This window comes from Rattus norvegicus, chromosome 18 (assembly GCF_036323735.1).
Source record: "Rattus norvegicus strain BN/NHsdMcwi chromosome 18, GRCr8, whole genome shotgun sequence".
NCBI classification, from domain to species: Eukaryota; Metazoa; Chordata; class Mammalia; order Rodentia; family Muridae; genus Rattus; species Rattus norvegicus.
The window spans coordinates 75846860-75872421 of record NC_086036.1 but is presented as its reverse complement, the minus strand read 5'-3'; the positions used below and the strand labels follow the sequence as shown (position 1 = coordinate 75872421).

The following is a 25562-nucleotide window of genomic DNA, read 5'->3' as shown; positions in this document are numbered from 1 at the left end:
GTTGTATGGACATGACCTTCTGAATGGAGAGTTGATGAGGACAGGGGTTGTCAGACTGGGAAATCTCTGGGATCCATAAGGGGCGGGGATAGAAGACAGGCCTGTTAAAAGGACTGCAAAGCATTTTAAGAGAGAGTTTCTATTTGTCTTCTCCAAAAGTTTCTGCTGAGCCTCTTGCTGCATCTAGAGCAGGCAGGCTTTCTGTAGGAGGGGCTTGGTCTTTCCATGGATGGAGACTCAAAAACAATTTGAAAGCTCCTTCTCCATGTACAATCCAACTTGAGAAATATTCCACCATTATGCAAATACATGCAATTAAGTCTCTTGTTACACAGTGTGGTATGGATGTAACTTTAATTCTCAAAATTCTCAAAAGGTGTGACACAAATTTTCTTAAGAAGAATGATGAGTCAGGAGATCCTATCCCGTTGGCTCACCAAGATATGTCAATCATAGGCACACTGGTCCAAGTTCCTAGAGTTTCTAAGTCCTATCCTCCAATGGCAAGCCAGTATCCTCAGGGCTGGCTTCTTATTGGTTTGTAGGTATGGGCGGGGCCACCCACTAGGCTCCCACTGGCTCCACCCCCATTCCATGCAAAAGAGGGCAGAGCTCTGGTGAACCCATGTGATTGGTCATGTGGTCGAGGACGGATCGCCCCACCCCTTCAATGACGTCACCACCAACCCAAACTATCTCGAGAGCTAGCCCAGAGGTGGAGAGGGCTCTAGACCCAGGGGGTCCAGGGGAGGGGGCTGCGGCAGGCCCCACCCCCTCCAGATCCTCGAGGCCCGCGGGGTCCAGGGGCCTGGAGGGGCCCGTGAGATGAGCCCAGGGGGTCCCCAGGCACACTCTACACCCATTGGCTGGCCTCGTCGGCATGCAAATAAGGCAACGTCACTTCCTGAGGCAGCTGAGCGCCATCTTCTCTTTCTGGCGCGCGGGAGGAGGGACGGGCGCGGGGCGGGGGTCCCGCCGCGTAGGCGGAGGACGCGGCGGTGTTGCGACGGCGGCGGGACGCGGCGCTCCTCGCGCCCCGTGGTAGGTACGGTCAGCCCGGCCTGCGCCGTCCCCGATCCTCCCCGCGACCCACCCGCCGTCCACTCCTGGGTCCGCCCCGACGTCCCCACCGCTGTCCGCTGCGCTGTCCCCACTGTGGCCTGCCGCGCCGTCGCTACCACGGTGCCTTCGGAATCCCGGACATTCTAGTGCGCGGCTCGGGTCCCCTCCGCGCCCGCTCGCGGGTCACGTGGGAGCGGGGCCGTTCTGGGGAGGGGGAAGGGCGGGGACAGGGGACGGGGAGAACAGAGGAGAGGACTGGGCAGGGAAGGGGGACCTGCGGAGCCCGGGCACCGGGAACAGAGGCCGGGATGGATGGGGAGAGGGGGCGGGGCAGGGACGGGACGCCGGGCGTGGCGAGTGAGAGTGGTTGGGAGCGAAGGGAGGGTGGGCGAGGACGCTACTGGGAGGCGCGGAGAGACTCCGCGGTAGCGGGCATGGCGCCCCTCTGCGGCGACCCGGGAATCAAGCTGAAGCCTGACGATCAGTCCGTTGGCGAGGATGGCGGGATGCAGGGCAGGATTGTGGCCACGTCTGAAGCGCCGAGTTTTCTTGAAGGAGAAGCTGATCTCAGGCACTGCCGAGGGCAAAGCCCTGCCCCTTCATCCAAGATGCTGCGGCATTCGTGACTGATACGCAGATGCTGAGTGTAAAATTTAACTTTGCATCTGCCATTTTAGAGGGATTAAAATAGGTTTTATTCGCACAGTTTCTACAAAGGTTTGATTTGACGTAGTGTATTGTAAGCAGCACATAAGTTTTGTAACTATGCTTGACTTTGAACCAAAACTCGTTTGAGTGCTCAAAGTTAATGCGCTTAGGATGAGTGATCACTCCATACAGGTAACCAACCTGCAGTATACATTAGTACCGTCGTAACCTTCGCCTCAAGGGTTTTACTAGTTCGGGGCTTGGACTGGTCTAGTCTGATGTGGGAACAAGGGACAGCATGTGTAAGAAGTTATGGTAAGTGCGATGTTAAGCTCTGGTTGGAAGTCATGCATATCGCCTAGAGATGTCACAGGTGGTGGTGATGTTGGCCCCATAACGATGTCTTGGGTAGATGGAGGCCCTGGTCAGAAAATAGCGTTGACACAGTGATCCTTAGGTAGAGGTCCTTAAGCACAGATTTGTACTTAGGATAGGCAGGAAATGAAGTCATTTCAGGCTATTTTAGGCATCTCGTTGAGAAATGGGAGGAAGAGAGGTCTGGATCATTGGCTTTAGGGGATAAAAGTTAATGTAGTTTTTAGCTTGAGGTTTTGGGATTTGACGATATCTTTTTCATTTGAAATCAAGCTTTCAATGTACTGTTGCTTCATTGGTGGTCCCCTATACTCTGGGAAGGTAGGGCTTAGCTTTTCCACACCGCACCCAAATCCTTTGTCTGTTGCTAACCTGCTAGTTAGAGAAAGCAGATTGATGACGGTCAGGTGGCTAGAAAGGGGTTTTCCTGTGGGTTGAGGCAGACTTTCTGAATCACAGTGTTTGGAAGTTGCTAAAAGAAAGTCCTAATAATGGTTGGGGCATCTTACGGAGGTTTTTTTTTTAATATTTTATTTATTTATTATATATGAGTACACTGTAGCTGTCTTCAGACACACCAGAAGAGGGCATCAGATCTCATTACAGGTGGTTGTGAACCACCATGTGGTTGCTGGGATTTGAACTCAGGAACCTCGGGAAGAGCAGTCGGTGCTCTTAACCACTGAGCCATCTTTCCAGCCGCCCTCACTGAGTTTTTGATTTAGATTTTACTAATATGATGATTATGTGTAGGGCGTTACCAGTGCTGTCAACTGCTCTTGAAGTAAATTCCTTGCATTGCTTCACAGATGCAGGCAGCTGAGGCCCAGAGAGACTAGGTGGTTAGCTAGATTTTCCCAGCTATGAAGTGTTTGAGTTGGTCTCATCCAGGAAAAAGCTCCAGGACCTGTGTGCTGTGTGACCCTTGCTGTGTTGGCACCCAAGATAAACGCGTTTTAAAAATCAGATTTTGTTGGGCATGGTGGCAGATGCCTTCAATCCCAGCACTCAGGAGGCAGAGGCAGGTGGATCTTGGAGTTTGAGGCCAGTTTGGTCTGCAGAGTGAGTTCCAGGATCACCAGGGCTGTCTTGAAAAACCAAAAACCAACCAACCAACCAACCAACCAACCAAACCAAACCAAACCAAGACCCAGATTGTCTAGGAACTAAGATTTTCTGTGTCCTAAAGGGATTATCATCTGATCATCTTTCAAAATGTGAAGTATGTGTGTGCCTGTATGCTGTGTGCCCATGAGGGGAGGTGCTTGTAGAGGGGGGAAGACCAGGTCAGTCAACAAACGAGCTCTGGTGCTGGGAACTAGACCTGGGCTCTTTCCAAGAGCATGGGCTTAAACATTGAGCCGTGGCCCCAGTCATGTACATTTCTTTCCGACTGCCTAAGTGTGAACAAGGACAACAACAGACATCCTTAAGTGGATGGTGGGAGGTGGGGGGACAGGACATAAGGCTGCTACAGGTCACTAAGGGAGTGGAAGACGTAGTCCTCCTCAGGGAACAGCATACTGATTGGTTATCAAACACCAAATGGTCAGCCCTGAAGTAACATGCAGACCACTCAAGTTGTGTTTAGGAATATATGTGCATACACGTATGTATGTAATAAGTTTATGAAAAATGCTCTGAATTTGGAAGAACAAGGAATGGAATGTGGGAAGGTTTGGGGAGGAAAGGGAAGGGGAGTGATGTAATTATAATATCAAAAATAAAATAATAAAATACATATTCATCAGAACTACCCTTACCTGGGCATGACACCAAAGCAATAGAAGGAGCTCCTTAGGAAGTGTTTTGTGTAGGAGTTGGGTAGTTTGAGGTATTTCGGTGTCTAGAACAGGTTAAAAGTGTCTTTCCATAGGTGGGCAGGAAGCTCCGTTGTCTATCAGCCACTCTTTCCAGAGGTGAAGAATCTGCAAAACAGGGTTCCATTCCTCCCGATAATCCAGCGTTCTCTGTGAAGTTTAGTATCTTAGGATGGGTAAACCCTGTGACTAGAACGTTGTGCCCTTCCCAGAGTGATTGTCCAGTAGACCAGGGATGCTGGAGGAGGTGCTTGGACATTATGAAGCTTCAATAATTGCCTGTTTCACCGCTCATTTCCTCAGTTCTGTTTTTTAAACGGATAGTTCTGGGGGGGGGGGGGCTCTATTTTAAACCACAGTAACAACGAAGGAATGGGGGCACTTAGAGTTGAAAATGAAAGGAAAAAACCTGACAGCATTTGGCCCTGTTCCCAAGCCCTGAGCAAGTATCTATAGAAGCCCTTTAAAGCTCTCTGGTTCACGCACCCTCACTCTGTAACCCCTCTGCTTCAGAGAACCGTGAGTGCCGTTGTTTCTGACAGTAGGCCAGGACCTGGCACTTTCTCCTCCAGTGAAGAGTAGGTCTTGCCTGTGTGACTTGACACTGTTCTGTGCAAACGGTAGGTTTAACATTCTTGTTTGAGCTGAGTGGATGGGGCAGAAAGAACCACCAGTGTTTGGAGAATGAAAAGCCCTAGAAGATAACAGTGGAGTTTGAAAGAGGAAATAGCTCATTTGAGAGGACAAGTGAACATAATTGACTATGGTCTTGTCCTGCCTTGTTCTAGCTAACGTGCTCAGTCTGCCTTGCACGGTGACTGTGTGGTGTTTGAAAATGTATCAGGTTCTTCTCGATAGTATAACTTTTGAAAGTGCATTCTGTTTAAAAATTTTTACTTCATGTTCTGTAGGATTTTTGTAAAGGTCCTTTGTTTTGCACCACTAATGGTCCCTGAAGCTCCAAGACAGCCTTTCCTAGGTAAATGATCTGACAAGAAACTTAACTAACAGTTGGTCGACTCCATAAAGTTTTTCCTTGTTATCTCTGAAAGTGTCCTCTCTGTTAATCCTCAGCCTCCTCCTCCCCTGGTTTGATTCTTCTAGCTTTGAGTTCTAACAGTTGTTAGATTAGGGTATTGTTTCCTTTACCTCACTGGCGTTTGATGGGATGTTTGCCTAGAATGTGTTGGACCTCAGTCTATCCAGTCATCTGACCATTTAAAATTTAAGTTTTTGTTTACTTAGCATTTGTGCTGTTTTGTGACATTCTTTCCTTGAAGGAAGTTCAGTCCGTTAAGTGGTTGCAGCCGAGTGAAGGAGCTAGTGAAGGAGGCTTGTTGTCCTGCTGAGCCCGAGTCCCAGAGACTGCCGTCTTCTCCTTATCTAGGGGTTACAAAGGCTCTTAGAGGGTTGGGGACCCAGAGTTTTGGAAGATGGTACCAAATTGTGTTTAAACACATAAGTTATCACTCTACTCCAATTACCGGCCTGTTAAGAAAGTTACTCAAAAGTTGACTGTCTTTTTTTTAGTTAGCTAAAACATTTCCCACTTGAATTTGACTAATACTTTTTAAAGCTTTTAAAGATGTCTAAAAATTACATGTGTGTATGTGTCTGTCTTTCAGTTGCACAGAAGAGGTCAGAGGGCATCTTAGAGAAGTCAGTCTTTGGATCTTGGATCTGCAGCAAGCACATTGACTTACTCAGTCATTTCTCTGGCCCTAAAAATATTTCCTGACACAGTTACAGATTTACAGAAGAGTCACAAATGCATTACAGACAGGTCTCCCCCCAGTTACTGATCAGATGTCAAACAAGGTCTGAGAATCATCCCCCAGAGCATTCTCACAAACAGAGCATGTTCTGTACAGAGTCGTCAGGACCTAGGAAGCAGTATATTTTCCTGTCTAACCTTACACGCCTTTGAAAATTGGGGAGTTGTCCCAGTGATGTCGTTTGTAGGAAAATGATACAGATTAGAGTTGCATGGTTTAGTTTATCCTTCTTTCAGGATAGTTCCTTAGCTTTTTTTCCTTTCATGATATTAAAAATATTTTAAAATTACAATAATTTTACTTTTGTGTGTTTATTTAAACAGATATGTAAGTGTGTGCAGAAGTTAGAGGACACTGTTGATTGGTTCTCTTCTGCAGGGACAGCTCAGGGAGCCTCGCTTGGCAGCACGCACCCCACTGGCCCTCGAGAGTTCATACATCTGAAAAGGTCAAATAATTGCCTCCATGTTTGCACAGCGCACTTCCTAGTTCAACACAAAAACAAAAACTGCAGTTTCACTCAAAGGTGCCACCATGAGAATGCAGAAAGGGATGATGTTTCTCAGGACCTGATTTCTAAGCAGAATAAAAGTACATACAAGTGGTCTCTTCCTGTGTGGTCATTTTGTGAGTCCTGTTCTCTCTCTAGCCCTGCAAGCCCAATTTCAACCTCCTTCCCTGGTGTAAGCCACAGGCTCCTTTCATATTTTTGTGTTTGGTGGCAAAGGTAGACTTGCCTTAAGATATTTCTTAAAATGTAAAACTTATGGCTCTGTAGAGAGAATTGAGAAGTGTGGCCATCACCAGTCCCTAGGAGAACTTTTCTGCACCTCTCCAGTCAGTCTGTTGACTCCCCTGTAGACTTGGTCTCTTTAGATAGTTCCTGTAATGAGATGGCAGAAGGACTCCATCCAGCATCTTCTCAGAGTGTAGTGTTTTTTGCATCAGCTCCTTTTATTGTCAAACGGCGCTGCTCCCTCTGTACGTGGCACATTTGCTTATCCACGCACCATTTGATGGACACTCAATCGGGTCCCACGTTTACAAAATTAGCTGCTGCACTTGCCTTCTTCCGACCCTGACCGTGCCAGTCTGTGTCTTCATTGATTTTGGAGACTGGACCTCGCTATAGTCAAAGGTTGGTATTGGCTAGGATCTTTCAGCTTCAGCATTCTGGGCTTCTTAACAGACCTACCCTGAAGAAGGATTTGTCCCATTCTTTATCACACTTCTCAGCTTTTATTGGTCTGGGCCACCTTGAGCACTTTGTAGAGTAGAACAGCATTTTATTACCACATTCATGAGTCTGAATTAGAAATCTGTGTGGAATGTGGAGACAGCTACCCCTCTGTTGGAAGGCTGAGAAGCCAGTGGTGACTTGGTAGCTGGGACCAAACTTTGCAGAAGTCCCTTTATTGTGTGGAATTCCCACGCGGTCTTGGGTTTGCCTGTGCAAATGTAGCTGGATTCCATGAGAGTTCTTAAGAATAAAGTGTCTGGGGTTAGGGATTTAGCTCAGTGGTAGAGCGCTTGCCTAGCAAGTGCAAAGCCCTGGGTTTGGTCCTCAGCTCCGGGAAAAAAAAAAAAAATGAAGTGTCTTAGAGTTCATTTGTATGGCATGGCCTCTGCCATACTTGATTGGTTTGGTTAGAAAGTTCTGTCCAGCATTCTGTTACCTATTTCAGGTTCTGTCATAAGAGGAACTTAGGGGAGAGGCACTGCACCATACGTTTTTTTGAAAACTGCCACAGGTTATAGTCCTTTGCTGCCATGTTTCTGGTGCTTAGATCGCCTTGGTTTCGGCCTGTAGAGACTTATCCCAGCTTCTTTCCTTGTTCTGTTGACGCGGCCAGCACTGGAACTTCTGCCCATCTGTCTTTGCCTTGCTTTAGCCATGGAATTCTTTCCCTAAGGTATCCCGCCCTGCCCCTTGTTCAGTTTGAGACAAGGTCTCACATAGTACAGCTTGCCCTTGAGCTTGCTCTGTAGAGGAGAATGCTGGGAACTCTTGCCACCGCCTCTCAGGTTCTGAGGGTTTTTTTTGTTTGTTTGTTTGTTTTGGTCCTGGAACCTGTTATGTCGACCTCGCTGGTTTCAAACTCACACATCCCCCTGCCTCTGCCTCCCAAGTGCTAGGATGGGAGTGCTAGCCCCTTGATTTGTAGTAGATGGTACTATTTAGAAACTAAGATTAGGGCCTCGTGTACCTCTGCTGTTGTCTGGGTGTGCGATTGCCACCGCCTTCTCGGGGGCAGAGGTGTGGACTGAGATACGCACATTCGTGTCCGCGATGCACCAGCTCCTGTGAGTGATGCTGCGAGTTGCAAACGGCGAGGTTACCCTGCTGCCTCCCAGTTTAAGAACTGCAGGGTTTATCTGTACCTTTCTAGGTATTTTAAGTTGGTTTTATTGGGAGGGACTGTCTGCAGGTATTACATGCACTGTAATCATGGAGAAGACAGTGGTCGGTATGTTCACACAGTTAAGCATACTTGGCTAAGTTGGATTGTCTCTTCTTTTGAGGCAGACTTTTGTTTAATAGTTTAAACTAGCCTCCAACCTGTGGTCCTCCTGCTTCATCCTCTCAAGTTTGGGGATTGCAGATACGTGACATCACCCTATTTACAGATGTTTGAAAGTTGTCATTGTCCTTTCCCTTCCCTGCCACCGATCAGTTCTCTGGCCGAAGGCAGCCACTGAGATCTCCAGATAGGTCTGTCATTTCTATGTAAATGGAATTATAATTATATATACGTTTGGTTTTTTGTGTCTTGCTTCTCAGCAGACTTTCCAAGGCTGTAGCATGTGTTGCTACCTCTCTTTGTTGTCCAAACTATGGGTGTCCACAGCTTGCTTGCTTCTTTCTGTCTTCCTGCTTGCCTGCCCTCCTGCCTGCCTGCCTCCCTCCTTTCTTTCTTTTAAAGATTTGTTTATGAGCACACTGTAGCTGTCTTCAGACACACCGGAAGAGGGCATTGGATCTCATTACAGTCGATCGTGAGTGAGCCACCATCTTGTTGTGCACGGCTTTCTTAATGTGATGGATGTTGGAGTTGTACTTGAATAATTCTCTGAACACTCTTGCCTGTTTCTCTTGGGTGAAGCTGCTCGCTTAGGTGGTGGCATCTTCACGCTTGTTCCCTTGAGGAATTCAGGCTGCCTTGTGAATTGGCTGGCCTGTGTCCTCACCTTTGGCATCATGTGCCGGTTCTGATTTCCCCACGCCTTGGCAGGCCAGGACTTTAGCTTTTTAAAGTGACTCCGATGTGCGGCAGCCTTTCCTGTGTTTTGTAAAAGTATGTTCAGGTCCCTGCTCATTTAAATTTTTTCGTTTTTAAAGACACATTGTATTTTATGTGTGTTTGTCTGCATGTATGTTTGTGTCCTATACATACATGTGCAGAACAGACAGCTTCCATATGAGTTTGAGAACTGAACCTGGGTCCTATACAAGAGCAACAAGTGCTCTTAACTTTTGAACTATCTCTCTTCAACCCTGTTCAGTTATGAGTTCTTTATTCTGGATATATCAGAAATGCAATAAAAAAATCCCCTCATTTTTGTGGAATTTTTGCTTTTGGCGGTGCCCTCAGAGACATTAACTTTGTTGAAGTTTGTCTAATAGACTTTTTCTTCTGTGTGGGTGCATTTTGGTGCCACAGTGGGCTCTGGTGCCAAATCTGAAGCCATCAAAATGTGTGCCTGGGTTTTCGTCCAGAGCCTGCAGTTTGGCTTCCGTTTTAGGCTGAGTTATGATGCGGGTGTCGAGTCGAGGGCCCTTCTGTTGCTCGGGTGTCCTTTCCTCAGCACCGCCTGCCACAAAGGGACTGGATTAGCTCTGCTAAATGGTACTTGTACACATACGTTAGTTACAATTCTTTCTTCTTCTTTCAGGAAAATATCAAAAATGTTTCAAATTCCTGTGCAGAATCTTGACAACATCAGAAAGGTGCGGAAGAGGGTGAAAGGCATCCTTGTGGACATTGGACTTGACAGCTGCAAGGAGCTGCTGAAGGTGGGTGACGGGTGACAGGTGACAACGACGGGACAGGCCTCTGGGGCTGAGATTGGAGAGTTGACAAAGGGTGAAATTCTTCAAAAAATGCGGTTTCCTGAAGTCTTGAAAGACAATAGGATGGAATCTAGAGACGTAGGATGTGCCACCAGCCGCTGACGTGAGGTGACCCTTCCCTAGTCCACCAGCCACCGCACTGACGTGAGGTGACCCTTCCCTAGTCCACCAGCCACCGCACTGACGTGAGGTGACCCTTCCCTAGTCCACCAGCCACCGCACTGACGTGAGGTGACCCTTCCCTAGTCCACCAGCCACCGCACTGACGTGAGGTGACCCTTACCTAGTCCACCAGCCACCGCACTGATGTGAGGTGACCCTTACCTAGTCCACCAGCCACCGCACTGACGTGAGGTGACCCTTCCCTAGTCCACCAGCCACCGCACTGACGTGAGGTGACCCTTCCCTAGTCCACCAGCCACTGTACTGACTGCAGTGCTCAGAGGTGACCCTTCCCTAGTCCGCATAGGTCTCTGAACCAAATTCCCTGCAGGATGAAAGATACAAGCGGACATGTTCTCTGCTTCCACAGCCGAGGGCAAAGCAAGCACAGAAGACCGACTGTGCTGTGGTGGTGGCTTTGTCTAGTGTTCTTGAACTGTCTATGCCATCTACATCATCACTGCTATGACAGTGAACTGAGTAAAAATGAGTGACATGACCTTAATTCACCCTTGGCCTGTTGCTATGCAGTGCTAGCTCTGACATGTATGTGTATGTTGTGGAAGGTGTCTGCCAGGCCACACAGTAATCCAGTTGTAGCAAGAATTTTGATTTCTTTGGAAACTTCAGAAATGAAAGAAACATTATGGGAATGTGATTTTGTCTTAACCCCAGGTGTGGGATGCGGGGCTGCTTCAGATTGTCCACAGCAGCTGAGATTTGCCTCATGCTCTAGCTAGCAGGGACATGATTTGCTAGTCGCAGATAGTTTCTGTGATTGCGTGACATTTGGAATTCTGGGGACTTTTCAGAGGGTACATAAATGCTAGGGCCCTGAGAGTTAGGGGCTTTTGGGAGGTTGTTGGTTGTGGTCTGTTGTTTGTAAAGAAGAAGAAATCAGATATACTGACAGTGAGGATCAAACTTGTCCCAAGGAACTTGAAACCCCTCTTGGGTAACGTTCTTCTGCCTGGAGGACTTCCTTTAAGTTGTAGCGTCAGACTACATTTAGCTGTCTGTTCTTTCTCTCCCCAAAGTAAGGTTTTATCTATGGTCATGTCATAGACTTGTCATAGAGAGAGCTTTGCTGTTTTATTATGAGAACAAGGCTTGCTTTGAACTCACAGAAATCTGCCTGCTTCTGTCTGGAGTGCCTGGATTAAAGGTGTACATTACCGTGCCTGGCTATGTTGGCATTTTTGTTATGAAATTCTAACATCCTTTTTTTTTCTTAAAAGATTTACTCATTTTATGTATATGGGTGTTCTGTCTGTATTATGTATGCCGGAAGAGGGCATCGGATCCCTCTCTAGATGGTCATGAGCCACCATGTGGCTGTTAGGAATTGAACTCAGAACCTCTGAAGAACAGCTACTGCTCTTAACAGCTGAGCCATCTCTCCAGCCCCTATCTTTTTAGATTTTTAAGATATGCTTTATGTGTTTGAATTTGGTTATGTGTGTATGTATGTATGTATAGCATGTATGTGCCTTGTCCCTGCAGAGATCAGAAGAGGGCATTGGATCCCCTGGAACTGAAGCCATCATGTGAGTTCTGGGAAGCGAATTCTAGCCTTTTTCTAAGAGCAGCACCTGATCTTGCCTGTTGAGACATCTCTTCTGCCCTCCCCCATCTTTATTTTTATTTTATGTGTATTTTGAATGTATGTCTGTGTACCATTTGTACGCCTGATGTCCAAGGAGGTCAGTAGAATGTGTTGGATCTGTTTGTACTGGAAATAGGGTGGTTGTCAGCTGAGAACTGACCCTGGTCTTCTGGAAGAGGGCTCAACTCATCCTTTTAACCACTGACCTCTCTCCAGCCCCTTTTCTTCCTCCTCTACCTGCTCAGTTATCTCTGACACATGTATGTTACCTATCATTGCGTGTACTCCTGGTTTGGAGTAATATTTTACTCCTGATTAGCTAGCTGAAAGGTTTTGATTGGATACTGAACATTACTTGTTTTATGACTGCTGGAATTTTGTGTGATCTCTTACTGTGCTGGGTAGTTTTATGTCAACCTGACAAAAGCTAGAGTCATCTGAAAGAAGGGATCCTCAGAAAGAAGGGATCCTCAACTGAGGAAACGCCTCCATGAGATTCAGCTGTAGGCATTTTCTTGATTAGTGATTGATGGGGAGGGCCACCCCATTGTGGGTGGAGCCATTGCTGGGCTGGTGGTCCTGGGTTTTATAAGAATCAGGTGGAGCAAGTCATGAGGCAGAGTAGCAAGCGTTGGTGTAGGTGAAGGTAGTGTATTAATTACCATTGGCCATTAACTGTTAATTGGAATTAACTGACTCAGCTAATTTCTTTTTGATTATTAAAGGTAATCCTTGATTATAAAGACAATACTATAAACTATAAATGTTATAAAATGTAGCTAATTGTTAGGTAGAGAATGGAATTTAATTGCCATATTTAGAGAGGTTGACCTGTGTGCCATGTTGAGCTTCTGGTTTCTGTGCACATGGCCGTTGGTTTACAGGGTTTATTTCCCGTGTTTGTACTGGGTGGTAACTTTGCTGGTTCTTTGGTTAGCTTTGTCTTGTCATGAAGTGTGTACTTTACTGACTGGCCCATTCGGGACTTGGGAGTGTTACTGATGACAGGTTTATCTGGTCCTGTCATTTACCTAGCCAGTAGCAGTCATTCTCTAGTGACCAGAGGCCTTTCATCCTTTTGCAGTGTCACCTTTCCCAGCTGTCAGTAAACTTTCCAGATGATGCATCATGGCACCCCTTTCTTCGGGCTTTTCTGAGCTGTACCTTGGCCTTCCCAATTGTATATTTCTGTTCTCTGTTTTCACGCCAAACGGTTGCAGCATGCAGGTGGTTCTGTTCTGTTGCTCCCACTGTGATGATGGCCTGTCCGTGGACGTCTCATTGGCCCCTGCTCTGGGTTCCATGGTGACTCTGAGGGCACTGCATACCTTGAGTTCTGCCTGCTTTTTGACACACTTAGAAGTGATTTGTGAATGCTCCGTGGCAACTTTATAGTGCGTGCCAAGGTAAAGCAAGAATAGGTTTCACCTCCAATTTAGAAAAGTGTCAAAAGTGAACTTCAGAGAGATGGGAAGTACTCTGGCTCATTTCCCTCAGCAACTGCTGTCATTGCCTGTGAAACCGTTTTACTCAGAGCCTCTGTCTCCTGCAGCGTCTGCACAGTTCTACACTCTGCTCGGGCCCTGCCTGCTTATCCCTTCCTGGCAGTGTTGGCCGCATGTCCCTCCTGGTCGTGCTCAAGTCAGGCTGACTGGATTTGGGTTCTCTGATTTCGACTTCTCTACATCCTGAAAGCGCCTATCACAGCACTTGTCTCCAACAGGAAACAGTGTTTGCTTGTGAAGTTTTCTCATACCTGTCCTTCTCAACTGTGAAACTGAGCTTGGAATCTCTCTCACCCTTATGACAGAAGTGTTGTCTGCTTCTCCCCCATTTCTACCCTGTCAGTTGTGTGTGGATGTACCCACCCCCTTTCCTGTTGTTCCTGTGGACCTGGGGCTGGGCCTGGGGCTCCAGACAGCTGCCACTTAGCTCACCAGCTCCAGTTAGTATACTTCCTTTGTACCAATTTTCCTACCTTCTCAATGGAGCAAGGTGTGTGTGTGCGCGCGCGCGTGTGCGTGTGTGAATAAAATAACTTCTGGGGTTAGATGACTCAGCAATTAAGAACACTGCCTGTTCTCAGGTTCGATTCCCAGCATCCATACAGTGGCTCTCAATCATCTGTAACTCCAGTTCCAAGGGATCTAGCATCCTACTGTGGCTCCTGTGGACACCAGGCATACATGGACATGTGTAGGTAACACATACGTAAAATTAAGGAAAAAGAAAGGAAAAATGACTTTTGTTTTAGGTGAAAATAGAAAACACTGGCTGTGTTTAGATCCTGGCTAGAAGGTCCTTCAGTGGGCATGGTGAACACTGCATCGTGGTGAAGCAGGCTGTTGAGTGCCCGTGTCAGTTCTTCTCTGGACTGACTGTTCTCGAGCACTGCGTGAGCTTAGGGACCATTGGCCTTGCTTACATGTGAAAAGGATAGGTAACTTTTTCTTTTGGGAGAGAGAGATCTCTGTTTATTTCTTATAAAGTTGTACTTTAATGTGGACAGTTTAAACCTTTCTCTTGAGACGCATACTTTAAATGGCAGACGTCGTTAATGACTGCTTCCATTCTTTGCCATGTAGATTTATGAGAAGGCCGACTGCTTGATCGTGAAAGGAGGGATTGTGTACTCACGCGCTCTGTCGCTGAGCCTCGTGGCCTGACAGTTTCACCTTTTGATTTTTCCAGTCAGGTGTTGTTAAGGTTGCATTTGGACTTTGGGATCCTCCTGCTTCAGCCTGGTGTTACAGGCATCCACCTTCACTTCTGGTTTTAGATATTTCTGTAACTCACAATTGATACATGTTTTTTCTGTCCCCCCCCCCCCCCCTTAAGGATCTTAAAGGCTTTGATCCGGGAGAGAAGTACTTTTGTAATACATCGTGGGGAGATGTTTCTCTTTGGGAACCTTCTGGAAAGAGAGCGGTATGTACTTTGTAATTTGTTTTCATGGGGGCAAGTGAGCCGAGGCTCCCAGGCTGCTGGTTAATTGGGAGGGTCTGCTCATGAGGTGGGAAGAAGCGTAGCTAGAGTCGCTGTTGATGCTGACAGCTGTCCGCGTGCACAGTAGCCAAGTGTCATGAGAACTGACTGGAAGACAAACCTTTGCTGGTAATTCTTCTGAATAAAGGCTGTGCCATCCAGTGCCATACTCATCATTAATGGCATTCTAGTCAGTGGGAGACTGCATGTACAAAGGTGATTATCTGAGATCATAACGGAACTAAAAACACTTGTCTAGTAATGTAGGTCATAGTGTGATGTATTGCAGTTTTTGTAGGAATGCTGGTCTTTGGGGAGAGAGGGAGGGTTTGAAGACAAGGTTTCTCTGAGTAACCCTGGCTGCCCTGAAACTAGCTCTGTAGACCTTGAACTCACAGAGATCCACCTGCCTCTGTCTCCTGACTCCTGGAATTAAAGGTGTGCACCACCACTGCTTGTGAGGCTAATCTTCATAAGCTCATGTGGCTGACATAGGAAAGTATAGTGCGTGCAGCCAAGTATAGTAAATAGATAATTATGACTGTTGCTAGTTTAGGGGAGGCTTGCATTGCTACAGGACGGGGATGTGTTCTTAGAAACGTGTCATCAGGTGATTGCATTGTTGTTCAGTAAGCCACATTTAAATAAGTGTGCCTACCCAGATGTACAGGCATCCATCCATCCCAGCTTAGTCATGTATAGCATGTTGCTGTGCTGAACATGGTGGACAGCTAGTATTACAGTGGTAATTATCTGAACATCTGTTTAGAGAAGAGGTACTTCAAAAGTATTATATGTAGAAGATTTCCTAAGAGTTCATATCTGCGTAGGACCTGAGCTTGCAGATCCTCCTGGAAGTTGTTGTGGGGAAGGCAGTGGACATAGATGATGCCTACTGCCAGCTTTCTGAATGTTGTACATTTAGACTAAACTATGTTTACGTTTTCATAAATTCTTAATAGTTAATTTTTAATATTTTTACTTTATAATTTTGACCTTTTATCTTTTTGATTTGTAAGAAAATACAATTAGCTTAAAATACAAGTATTGTACATATTCTCTCCTTATACCTTTATTTCATATGCTCTATCTACTTTTAATCTTTTGTAATATTGTGCATGCGCTCACGCACGCACACACTCAACACACTCACTCACACACATATACTCACATTCTTCTACCTAGGCCTGTTGAGATTGGAGTCAAGATTGACATCTCCTGCTTCGTCCCAGTGTCCCAGTGAGGGTCTTTGGCACTGTAGGTGACCGGCCATCCCAGTGTCCCAGTGAGGGTCTTTGGCACTGTAGGTGATGGCCATCCCAGTGTCCCAGTGAGGGTCTTTGGCACTGTAGGTGACGGGCCATCCCAGTGTCCCGGTGAGGGTCTTTGGCACTGTAGGTGATGAGCCGTCTCTTCTGATGCAGTAGCTCCCTCCTCTGGGTCACCCCGGAGTGACCATTTGGCTTACCAGTCTCTCTTGTTACACATAGAACATAGAACCAGGTTCCCATAGAACTGTAGAAGATCTAGCTCACTGTTACAGACTGATGCCACACAGAAAGGGAGCAGGGTTCCTCTGGTCGCCTGGAGCACACAGGTTATTATGACATGGGGATGACTTCCATGAAGTAGAAAAGCTTGGAGTGTTGTAGAAAATCATTAATTTGAGAGCTGTAGTAACTTGGGGTGTGGATTCAGTTTGCAAATCTGATCCAAACTGGGCTTCTGTTAGAGCACAAGGCTCCTTTCGCATGTGAGATCCACAGCTTGGGAACAGTGTTCGTTGAAGCCAGAGATTTGAATATCCAGGAGTATGTGGATATCATACCCCGTGTCCATGTATCCTAGACTGTCAGAAGTTCTGTGGTGCCCTCCAGCAAACCCATCAGCTGTTGACCACAGACTTCCCTCTTCACAAGCGAGAGTTGTGTTCTTTTTAACATTTATTTGTGTGTGTGTGTGTGTGTGTGTGTGTGTGTGTGTGTGTGTGCTTGCGTGTGCGCTTGCATGTGCATGTGATATGGAAGTCAGGGAACAGCTTGGGGGGATCAGCTCTCTCCTTTGACTATGCGTATTCCAAGGAATGAATTTGGGTTATCAAGTTTGGTGTCAAGTGTCTATCCCCTGAGCTATCTTGCAGGCCTGAGAAGAGTCTTCATGAAATGATCTCTCACTGACTCTGGCTAAGGAGCTGCAAATTAGTTCCTACAGTATAGAATGGATTGAGTATTTCCACTGAGTATTTTAAAGGAACTTTAGATGGTAGTCTTGTGAATTGTTTGAGATATATAAATACTGTGTGTGGTCACATTGCCTTCAAGAAAGACTTCTCACAGTGAAACCCTGTCTTTGTAAACCAAATAAAATAAAATAAAAAGAGATTTCTTTTTATTGAAAGAGATGTCTGTATGAACTTTATGGTCAAGTTAGTGTCAGGTTCCAAATGTTTGAGGACACGGGCTTGGAAGGTGGCTTAGTGGGTAAGTGTTTGCTATGAAAGCAAGAAGACCCGAGTTTGGATCCTTAGTCTTGACCTAAAATCCAGGTGTGGCTGTGCACTGGATTATAACCTGCTGCTATGGAGGGATAAGGAAAAGACAAAACCGTTATTGGATCTTGCTGACTACCAGTCTGACTTCAAGTTCACCGAGACGGGCAGAACTAGACACCCTGGATCCTCCTGAAACCCTTCACACACACATGGGTGTATGCACCATACACTTACATGCACACAGAACACATACATGCACACAGAACACATACATGCACACAGAACACATACATGCACACAGAACACATACATGCACACAGAACACATACATACAGTTTGGGCACAGTTGTCTTGGGAGTACAGAGGAGAACTTAAGCGCACTAGAAGCTCAGGGCTTTCTGGTGTGTCAGAGCAGGGACGCCAAGGACACTACAGATGAGGTAAGAAGGAAGGCCCGACCCCACTCCCTTTCTTCTCATTGCTGGGCCAGCAAATGTATTGTTGGAGAGTGAATAAACTTTGTCCAGTTTAGCTTATTGACAGTGTTTGTTGACATGCTTATTTTAATAATCCAGTCTCTCTGCCTCTGTCACACACATACATGACACTCTGGCAAGGGGAATACAGGTGATCAAGCTTGGTGAGAAGTGTCCACTGAGCTGCCCTGCCGACCCAAGTTAGAGGCTTTGAGTTAGAAATACTGTGTACACGTCTGCTGAGTGGTCAGTGCTGTAGAGAGGGGACACTGGATCACAGACTGAAGGGAATGATGAAAGTTAGCTTCCTTAGTCAGGGAGTTGGTTGAAGTATCTTAGGCCTTGGAACAGGGAGCTAGGGAGAGGCCTTTGTGGTTACAGCACTTGTTGCTCTTGCAGAGGACCCAGGCTTGAATCCTTAGACCTTCATGGTGGCTCTTAACTGTCTTTAAGTCCAGTTCCAGGGAATCCAATGCCCCTTTTGATCCCTGTAGTTACCAGAGACATGCATGGCACACCTACATACATAGACATTAAACAAATCTTAAAAAATGTTAAATAAGTTATAATAATAGCTTGAGATAACAGATTTGTGTATTAGACAGCTGCTGTGCTCTGGGAAAACGGTATGCATAGTGTGTAATATTGGCCTGATATCCCCATGGTGTCTCCTCCTTTCTTTGGGGAAATGGGATTTAGGAACAGGGGCAGCATGGCAACAGGAATGTCACCAACGCCCTGGCCCATGTGGCTTATGCTAAGCAAGGTTGGGGAATCGCACATGAGGCTTTGTTAGGGAAGAGGAGAGTGCCCAGCTGATAGGTTTCAGAGGTCGGACCGTATACTGTAGAGGCTTGGGGCGTATGCACACTTGATTGGAGATGACACCATGCGGAGTCCTGACCACCCTGAGTGAAGAGAGTACTCAGGTTCTGATGTCTTGTCTGCTTTGCGTTCTTTATGGATAGACACCTTTCTTTTCCATGGGTAGGTGTCTCCAGCCCGCACTGCCAGGCTGTGAGCATGTCCCCATTGCCTTCCAGGGAAGCCGTCCACCCACTAGGAACATGCGTGTCCTTGAGGGACTAGGAATATGCGTGTCCTTGAGGGGACAGTGGCTGTGGTTCAGTCTCCATCTTGCTGCTGATGGGTGATGTGAGCCGTTCTCCTTTGTTGACTTGGCTTTCAGAGATATCCTTTGAGAAGCTTTGTAAAATCTGTTTTGTATTGAGACTTGTACCTGTTCCTTGTGTTCTGGGCACCTGACCTTTATCAGGTGTTTATAGGGCCTGCTCAGCTGCTCATATGCTGCTTGAGAACTGAAACCTTTGGTGGCGTCTTGAAGGAGCTGAAGCGTCCTGCTCCCTCCCATGGAGTAAATTTTATCATCTTCTCCTTTGTTGGTCCTGCTACTGGGCCTTTCAGAACCTTGGCCACCCTTGAGATTTATTCAACACTGGTAGATAGAGCAGGCGCGCGTTACCACATCCCTTGGCCTGTGCTTGACGGCCAGCAGGTAGACGACTCTGTGCTTGACGGCCAGCAGGTAGACGACTCTGTGCTTGACGGCCAGCAGGTAGACGACTCTGTGCTTGACGGCCAGCAGGTAGACGACTCTGTGCTTGACGGCCAGCAGGTAGACTCTGGTTGAACTACACTGTACTTCACCTTAGTTTTGTTGCCTTCGATTCTGAAGTAAGTCTGGGTTCCAGATACGTTAAATCTGAAAGGGTGCGTGTTTCGGGAACATTGGAAGTTTGCTTTCTGCTTCCTCTTCAGTCTGTAGCCTTCACTTTGTGACTGTTGCCTGAGACTACTGAAGGTCCTGAAATCCTAGAACCCAGTTTCACTGGGGACTGAAGGTCATTAATAAGATGTTGAATTGTGCGTCTACCTTATCAGACCCGAGTGGAGGGACAGTTTCGGAGGGAGTGGAGTGGGCGTGTGTTTACTGGAGTGACTGAGACTGCAGTTTCAGCAAGGACGGGCCAGCTCTGGTTGCTGCTGCCACAGCCTACTGTGGGCCTCCATAGTAGGTGACACGGGGAAGGGGTGCTGTGGTTTCTGTGCCCTGGTTCTGTGGATTTAGGTGAGACTGGAGGCTTCCATTCTTCCGTGACTCCAGAGAACAGGAGCCATTGTTGTAGAAGTGACGGCTCTCCTTAATGCAAGTGATTCTTGGCTCCCAAATCTGTTGAGTTTCTGCCTTGTCAGCTTGAGAACAGTTTCTTGTTTATTCTTTGAGACTTTCTTACATGTATATAATGTATTTTGATACCATCCACTCTGCCCCCTGTTCCTACTCCCCAGACCTTTCTCCTGTGACCGCCTTTGTTTTATGTCAGCTTGACATAAGCTAGAGTCCTCTAAAAGGAGAGAACTTCAATGGAGAAAATGCTTCCACAAGATCTGGCTGTGAATATAAATAAAAAAAATCCAATCAAAAAAAAAGGTCCTGCATTCTCTTAAACAGTGATTGGCGGGTGTGGGCCCAGAGAATTATGGGTTCTGTAAGAAGGCAGGCTGAGCCCATGATGAACCTAGCACTGCCCCATGGTCCCTGCAACACTTCCTGCCCTGCCCTCTCTCCGAGATGGACTGTGACCTGGAAGTGTAAGCTGATAAACCCTTCCCTCCAGCCTGCTTTTTTGCTCATGGTCTTTTCATCACAGCAATACCAACCCCACTAGGACACCCCTCTAACTGTAACCTCCTCTTTTGTGGTGTGTGTGGTTGTCATCTGTTTGGATGATGCTAGAGATGGAATTTAGGGCCTCCTACATGGTTAGCAAGCTCTCCACTGTCGATCTTTATCTCTCACCTGTGCTTTCATTCATTCATCTATTTACTTGTCCATCACCGACAGGGTTTTACCGTGTTGCCCAGGTTGGCCTTATGCATTTTATCCTCTGGTTTCTTCTCGAGTAATTGGGATAACAAGCCTGTCTTCCTAGTTAGCCTAGATCTTAATTGTCTTGGGGAATGGGGAAAATACAGTTAAGAAGGTCTTACAGGTTGAAAGCTAGGTCAATTGTAGTTGAATTCCAAGTTTTACAGTGTGGAGTGAAGGGGAAGCAGTGGGAAGGTGGAGGAAAATAACTTATTTGCAGAATATTATAGGACATAATGGAGTAGAAGTTGAAGTGATGAGAGAAGTGGGTTTAGGTGATTACCTGGAGTCAGCAAATGAGGACTTTGGACTACATCGAGTGTCCAGAAGTTAACAGTACTTGATAGTTTCCCAAATGGTTAAGCAAAAAAAAAAAAAAAAAAAAAAAAAAAAAAAAAAAAGTGCTGAAAAGAATAGTATTTGAGACGTGAAAATGATGTGCAAGCACCAAGTACCGTGGACATGGTTTTGTTGGCGGCACAGCTCAGTTTACTCACGAGCCTTGTGGAGAGGCAAAGCAGAGGCCAGGGAACTGCAGCATGGCTCCCAGTCGGAGGCTTCCGCTGGTAGAGTGCACCGTTGTTGGCGTTGTGATGTTCGGAGTGAAGCACACAGATGAGGGGAGTATAAGGGAACCTGGTAACTCGTTCCCCTGCCTGAGACTCTCTTCTCTTTTGACAGAAATACAGAACAAAGCCCTACTGCTGTAGTCTCTGCAGGTACTCAACGAAGGTGCTCACCTCCCTCAAAAATCACCTGCACCGATACCACGAAGAGGAGGCTGACCAGGAGCTCATGATCCCCTGCCCCAACTGCCCGTTTGCCTCTCAGCCCAAGGTTGTGGGCAAGCACTTCAGAATGTTCCACGCGCCTGCGCGGAAAGTCCAGAGCTACACAGTGAACATCCTGGGTGAGGCGAAGACTTCAAGGAGTGATGTGATAAGCTTCACATGTTTAAAATGTAACTTTTCAAACACTCTGTACTACAGCATGAAGAAGCATGTGCTGGTGGCCCATTTTAATTACTTAATTAACTCCTACTTTGGATTGCGAACTGAGGAAACAGGAGAACAACCGAAAGCAAGTGATCCAGTTTCTGTGGATAAAGCCCTGCCATTTGACAAGTACTACTGTAAAAAATGCAGCGCCATCGCCAGTAGTCAGGATGCCCTGATGTATCACATTCTGACATCAGATGCACATAGGGACTTGGAGAATAAGCTGAGGTCTGTTATCTCAGAGCACATCAAGAGGACCGGGTTTCTGAAGCAAATGCATATTGCTCCAAAGCCAGTGACCCACATAGCTTTACCGCCAAACAGCAGTGCTCCGAGCATTGCAGCCCCTCCTCCTTGCTTCCAGCTTGCTTTGCCACAGAACAGTCAAAGTCCCGGCACTGTGCAGTCAGTGACTGTGGCCCCAGGCACTTCTGGGAGCCTTACACACTCACCACCTACCACGGCCCAGTCTCATGTAGCTCTGGTCTCCAGCTCTTTGCCTGTGTGCCAGAGTAGCCTCACCCTGCAGCAGTCCGCTCCCCCACCTGTCTTTCTCTCTCACAGTGTCCCACTGAGTCAGCCCGTCAGTACTTCTGTGCTGCCTCTCACTCAGCCACTTGGGCCTGTGAATAAGTCTGTTGGAACAAGCCTCCTCCCTGTGAACCAAGCCATGTGCTCCGTGAACCAAGCTGTCCGCCCTGGAGTTTTACCCCTCCCTAAGCCCATGGGGCCCATAAACAGACCTGTGGGCCCTGGTGTCTTGCCTGTGGGTCCCTCTGTTAACTCAGGGGTTCTCCAGGCTACATCTCCTGGGGTGATTTCTGTAGGTCGAGCAGTTCCATCAGGAGTCCTTCCTGCAGGTCAGGTGACCCCTGCTGGTGTGATCCCTGGGCAGACAGCCACTTCCGGGGTCTTACCCACTGGCCAGGTGGTCCAGTCGTCAGTTCTCCCTGTTGGCCAGACAGCGCCATCTCGAGTTCTCCCTCCTGGCCAGACAGTGCCCTTGAGGGTTCTCCCTGCAGGCCAGGTGGTACCGCCTGGGCTGCTTTCTCCAAACCAAACTGTCCCCTCGGGAGTTGTCCCTGTGAATCAAGGTGTGAACTCTGGTGTTCTTCAGCTCAGTCAGCCAGTAACACCAGGAGTCCTTCCTGTGGGCCCACCCGTGAGGCCTGGTGTTCTGCAGCTCAGTCCGTCTGTCAGCACCAGCATCCTGCCCGTGAGCCAGCCGGTGAGAGCTGGAACGTCCCAAAACACTACTTTCCTTACTTCAGGTTCTATTCTCAGACAGCTCATTCCAACTGGGAAACAGGTGAATGGAATCCCCACCTATACGCTGGCCCCAGTGTCCGTCACTCTGCCGGTGCCCTCCGCTGGAGGCCTTGCAGCTGTTGGACCGCCACCCCAGGTGCCAGTGCAGTTCCTGCCCTCAAGCTCGGGCACACAGATGGGCAGCTCCTTGCCCAGCCTGCCCTCGCCACAGGTGCTAGTGAGCCCTGCCCCTAGCGTGTTTGTTCAGGCTACCCCGCCTGTGGCAGATGCAAATCAGGCACTCAGACAGGCCAAGCAGTGGAAAACATGCCCAGTTTGCAACGAGCTCTTCCCTGCCAACGTCTACCAGGTCCACATGGAAGTGGCTCACACGCAGAGCGAGGCCAAGTCCAGTGAGAAGCCTGAGCCCGAAAGGCTTGCTGCATGCGCCCCATTTCTGAAGTGGATGAGAGAGAAGACAGTGCGCTGCCTCTCTTGTAAGTGCCTGGTCTCGCAGGAGGAGCTGATGCACCATTTGCTCATGCATGGCCTGGGGTGCCTGTTCTGTCCATGCACTTTTCATGATGTCCGGGGCCTTGTGGAGCACAGCAGGACTAAGCACCTGGGCAAGAAGAGACTGTCTATGGATTACAGTAACAGAGGTTTCCAGCTGGACTTGGATGCTAATGGGAACCTGCTGTTCCCTCATCTCGATTTCATCACCATACTGCCACGAGAGAAACTTGGAGAGCGAGAAGTGTACCTGGCTATCCTTGCTGGAATACACTCCAAGTCGTTGGTCCCTGTGTACGTTAAGGTGAGGCCTCAGCCTGAGGTTGCACCAAAGATACCTAACAGACAGAAGCTGACCTGCCCGTTCTGTTTTGGCACATTCATGGCTGCTGATGCCTACGAGCTGCATCTGAAGGAGAGGCACCATGTCATGCCCACAGTCCATACAATGCTCCGGTCTCCGGCCTTTAAGTGCATCCACTGTTGTGGGGTCTACACTGGAAACATGACCTTAGGAGCCATCGCTGTCCATTTGCTCCGTTGTAGAAGTGCTCCAAAGGACAGCAGCTCAGACCTGCAAGCCCAGCCAGATTTTATCGAGAGCAGTGAACTGCTGATGGTCAATGGGGAAGTGATCCCCGAGTCCACCTTTCCTCTGAAGAGAAAGCTGCCAGAAGGCCATTTAGGGCCAGAAGAGCAGGGGGACGGGGACGAGCCCCAGCTCACAGTAGACACCGATGCGAGCCCAGGTTCAGAGAAAGGGCTGAGTGCTGTGCCTTTGAAGAGACAGAAGAATGAGAGCAGGACAGAGGGGTCAGGGGCCAGTGATGACTCCCTGCAGGTGTTGGCGTTAGACCCCAGTAAGTATGGAAGTCGTTCCTATGAGGAAAAGAAACAGTTCCTCAGAGACTATTTTCACAAGAGACCATATCCTAGTCGAAAAGAAGTGGAACTACTGTCCTCGCTCTTGTGGGTGTGGAAAATCGACGTGGCCTCGTTCTTTGGGAAAAGGAGGTATATCTGCATGAAAGCAATAAAATCCCACAAGCCCTCTGTACTTCTGGGTTTTGATATGTCTGAGCTTAAGAATGTCAAACACAGGCTGAACTTTGAGTGTGAGTCAGAAAACCTGTAGGAGAGTAAGTCTGAAGTCTCCTGACTTCCAGCCCTTCCCACCTCTCGCTCTGTTGTAAGTGTCCGAGGCCCTTCAAGGTGTCCCAGGTGCTCAGAAAGCCTGAAAAGGAAGCACACACTGCCACAGAGGAGCTGTTCTCCGCAGTTTGCGTTGCGGCTGTCTGTTTTCCTTCTGTCATGTAAATTAAATCTTTGGTATTCCATGCACGCCTTGTTTCCCCACGAGTGTCAGTGTCAATAGCAACAACCTGGAGTCTGCAGATACTTGGTTTTTCATTTTAGAGAATTTCTGCTTGTTTGAGAAACTTGATTAATAGAAAATTGAAGCGTTGCTCCCTCTTAGTTCCTAGCTGCAGCTAGTGACAGTGTGTGTTTAGAGAAGCAAGCACTCTGATGTGTATGACTCCCTAAGGACATACTTTTAAGCATTAACTTCTGCTGATTCTGTGACCGACGTTTGCTTAAGGCTACAAATTTGATTTACACCTTTTCAAGTGTCCCCTGACAGCTATTTTTTTAATATCATTATTCATTAAAAAAATCCCAGATGTTTTCCATTTATTAAAATATCCTGACTCTGAGGTCTGGTGTGTAGTAATAATCAAGTGTTGCTTTATAAATAAAGACTCTGTAGGAACAGAAATGCTTTATGGTGCACACTGTCTTTTGCTGTGATGACAAGTCATTTCTCCATTCAAAGGTAAGACATTTTTAGTGCCTTTAGACTAAACTGAAAACCCTGAGGCCCTTCCTTCTTGGAACTGCTTGTGAACAGTGGGAAGGAAGGGCCCACGATAGACATTCGTGTCTGGCTCTTGATTTAGACACAACCTGAGGTGGAATTCGGGTTTCGGGCATAAGGCGACAGGCAGACGAGCTGTGCCTGTGGTTAGAGTAGCTGGGGATGCTGTGTGGGAGTCAGGCCTTCAGATGAAGGGATGGTGAAGCAGTGAATGCTCACAATCCTGCCGATGCCACATCTTGCTTTTCCCCCTCCCTACGCGATCGGTAATGTAAAGCACCAGACTTGGTAACGAGGGCCGGCCAGCTCTGGTCCCAATCACCCTCACCCCTCCGGGTGACGCAAGCAGGGGTTGGCCCTCAGAACACGAGCTTGATGACCCTGGGAAGCGCTGCAGTGTTGCTGTATGGCGGTTTTAAAATACACTTGCATGTGATCACTGAAGTGTTGACTCGAGGCGGTTATCTGTGACTCTTGTAAATTCAGAGCCTGTTGGACCTTATTTTTTTTTTTTTTAATTTTCAGAGTGTCTATTTTTGAATTAAAATTTGTTAAACCACTGAAA

The 25562-nt window shown here is 47.5% G+C and overlaps 1 protein-coding gene and 1 long non-coding RNA gene across 5 annotated transcripts; one reads left to right on the top strand and one right to left on the bottom strand.

Moving 5' to 3' along the window:
- Window positions 1-335: 335 nt before the first annotated feature.
- Window positions 336-16028, bottom strand: LOC120098235 (uncharacterized). Of its 2 annotated transcripts, none has more exons than XR_005496358.2 (3): window positions 15677-16028; window positions 3849-4013; window positions 336-1727 (listed from the first exon to the last, which is right to left on the bottom strand). It is a non-coding gene; the product is annotated as an uncharacterized LOC120098235 (long non-coding RNA). The 2 variants fall into 2 exon arrangements; XR_010059903.1 differs by lacking the exon at window positions 336-1727 and adding an exon at window positions 2600-3140 and having other exon boundaries at window positions 15677-15815.
- Window positions 784-25562, top strand: Adnp2 (ADNP homeobox 2). Of its 3 annotated transcripts, none has more exons than NM_001127373.1 (4): window positions 784-1045; window positions 9575-9695; window positions 14359-14448; window positions 21044-24822. In NM_001127373.1, the coding sequence occupies exons 2-4, from the start codon at window positions 9588-9590 to the stop codon at window positions 24254-24256; spliced, it is 3411 nt and encodes a 1136-aa protein (NP_001120845.1). In that variant the 5' UTR covers window positions 784-1045; window positions 9575-9587; the 3' UTR covers window positions 24257-24822. The 3 variants fall into 3 exon arrangements, with proteins under 3 accessions (NP_001120845.1, XP_038952700.1, XP_063133365.1); XM_039096772.2 differs by having other exon boundaries at window positions 881-1041; window positions 21044-25562; XM_063277295.1 differs by lacking the exons at window positions 784-1045; window positions 9575-9695; window positions 14359-14448 and adding an exon at window positions 16030-16102 and having other exon boundaries at window positions 21044-25562.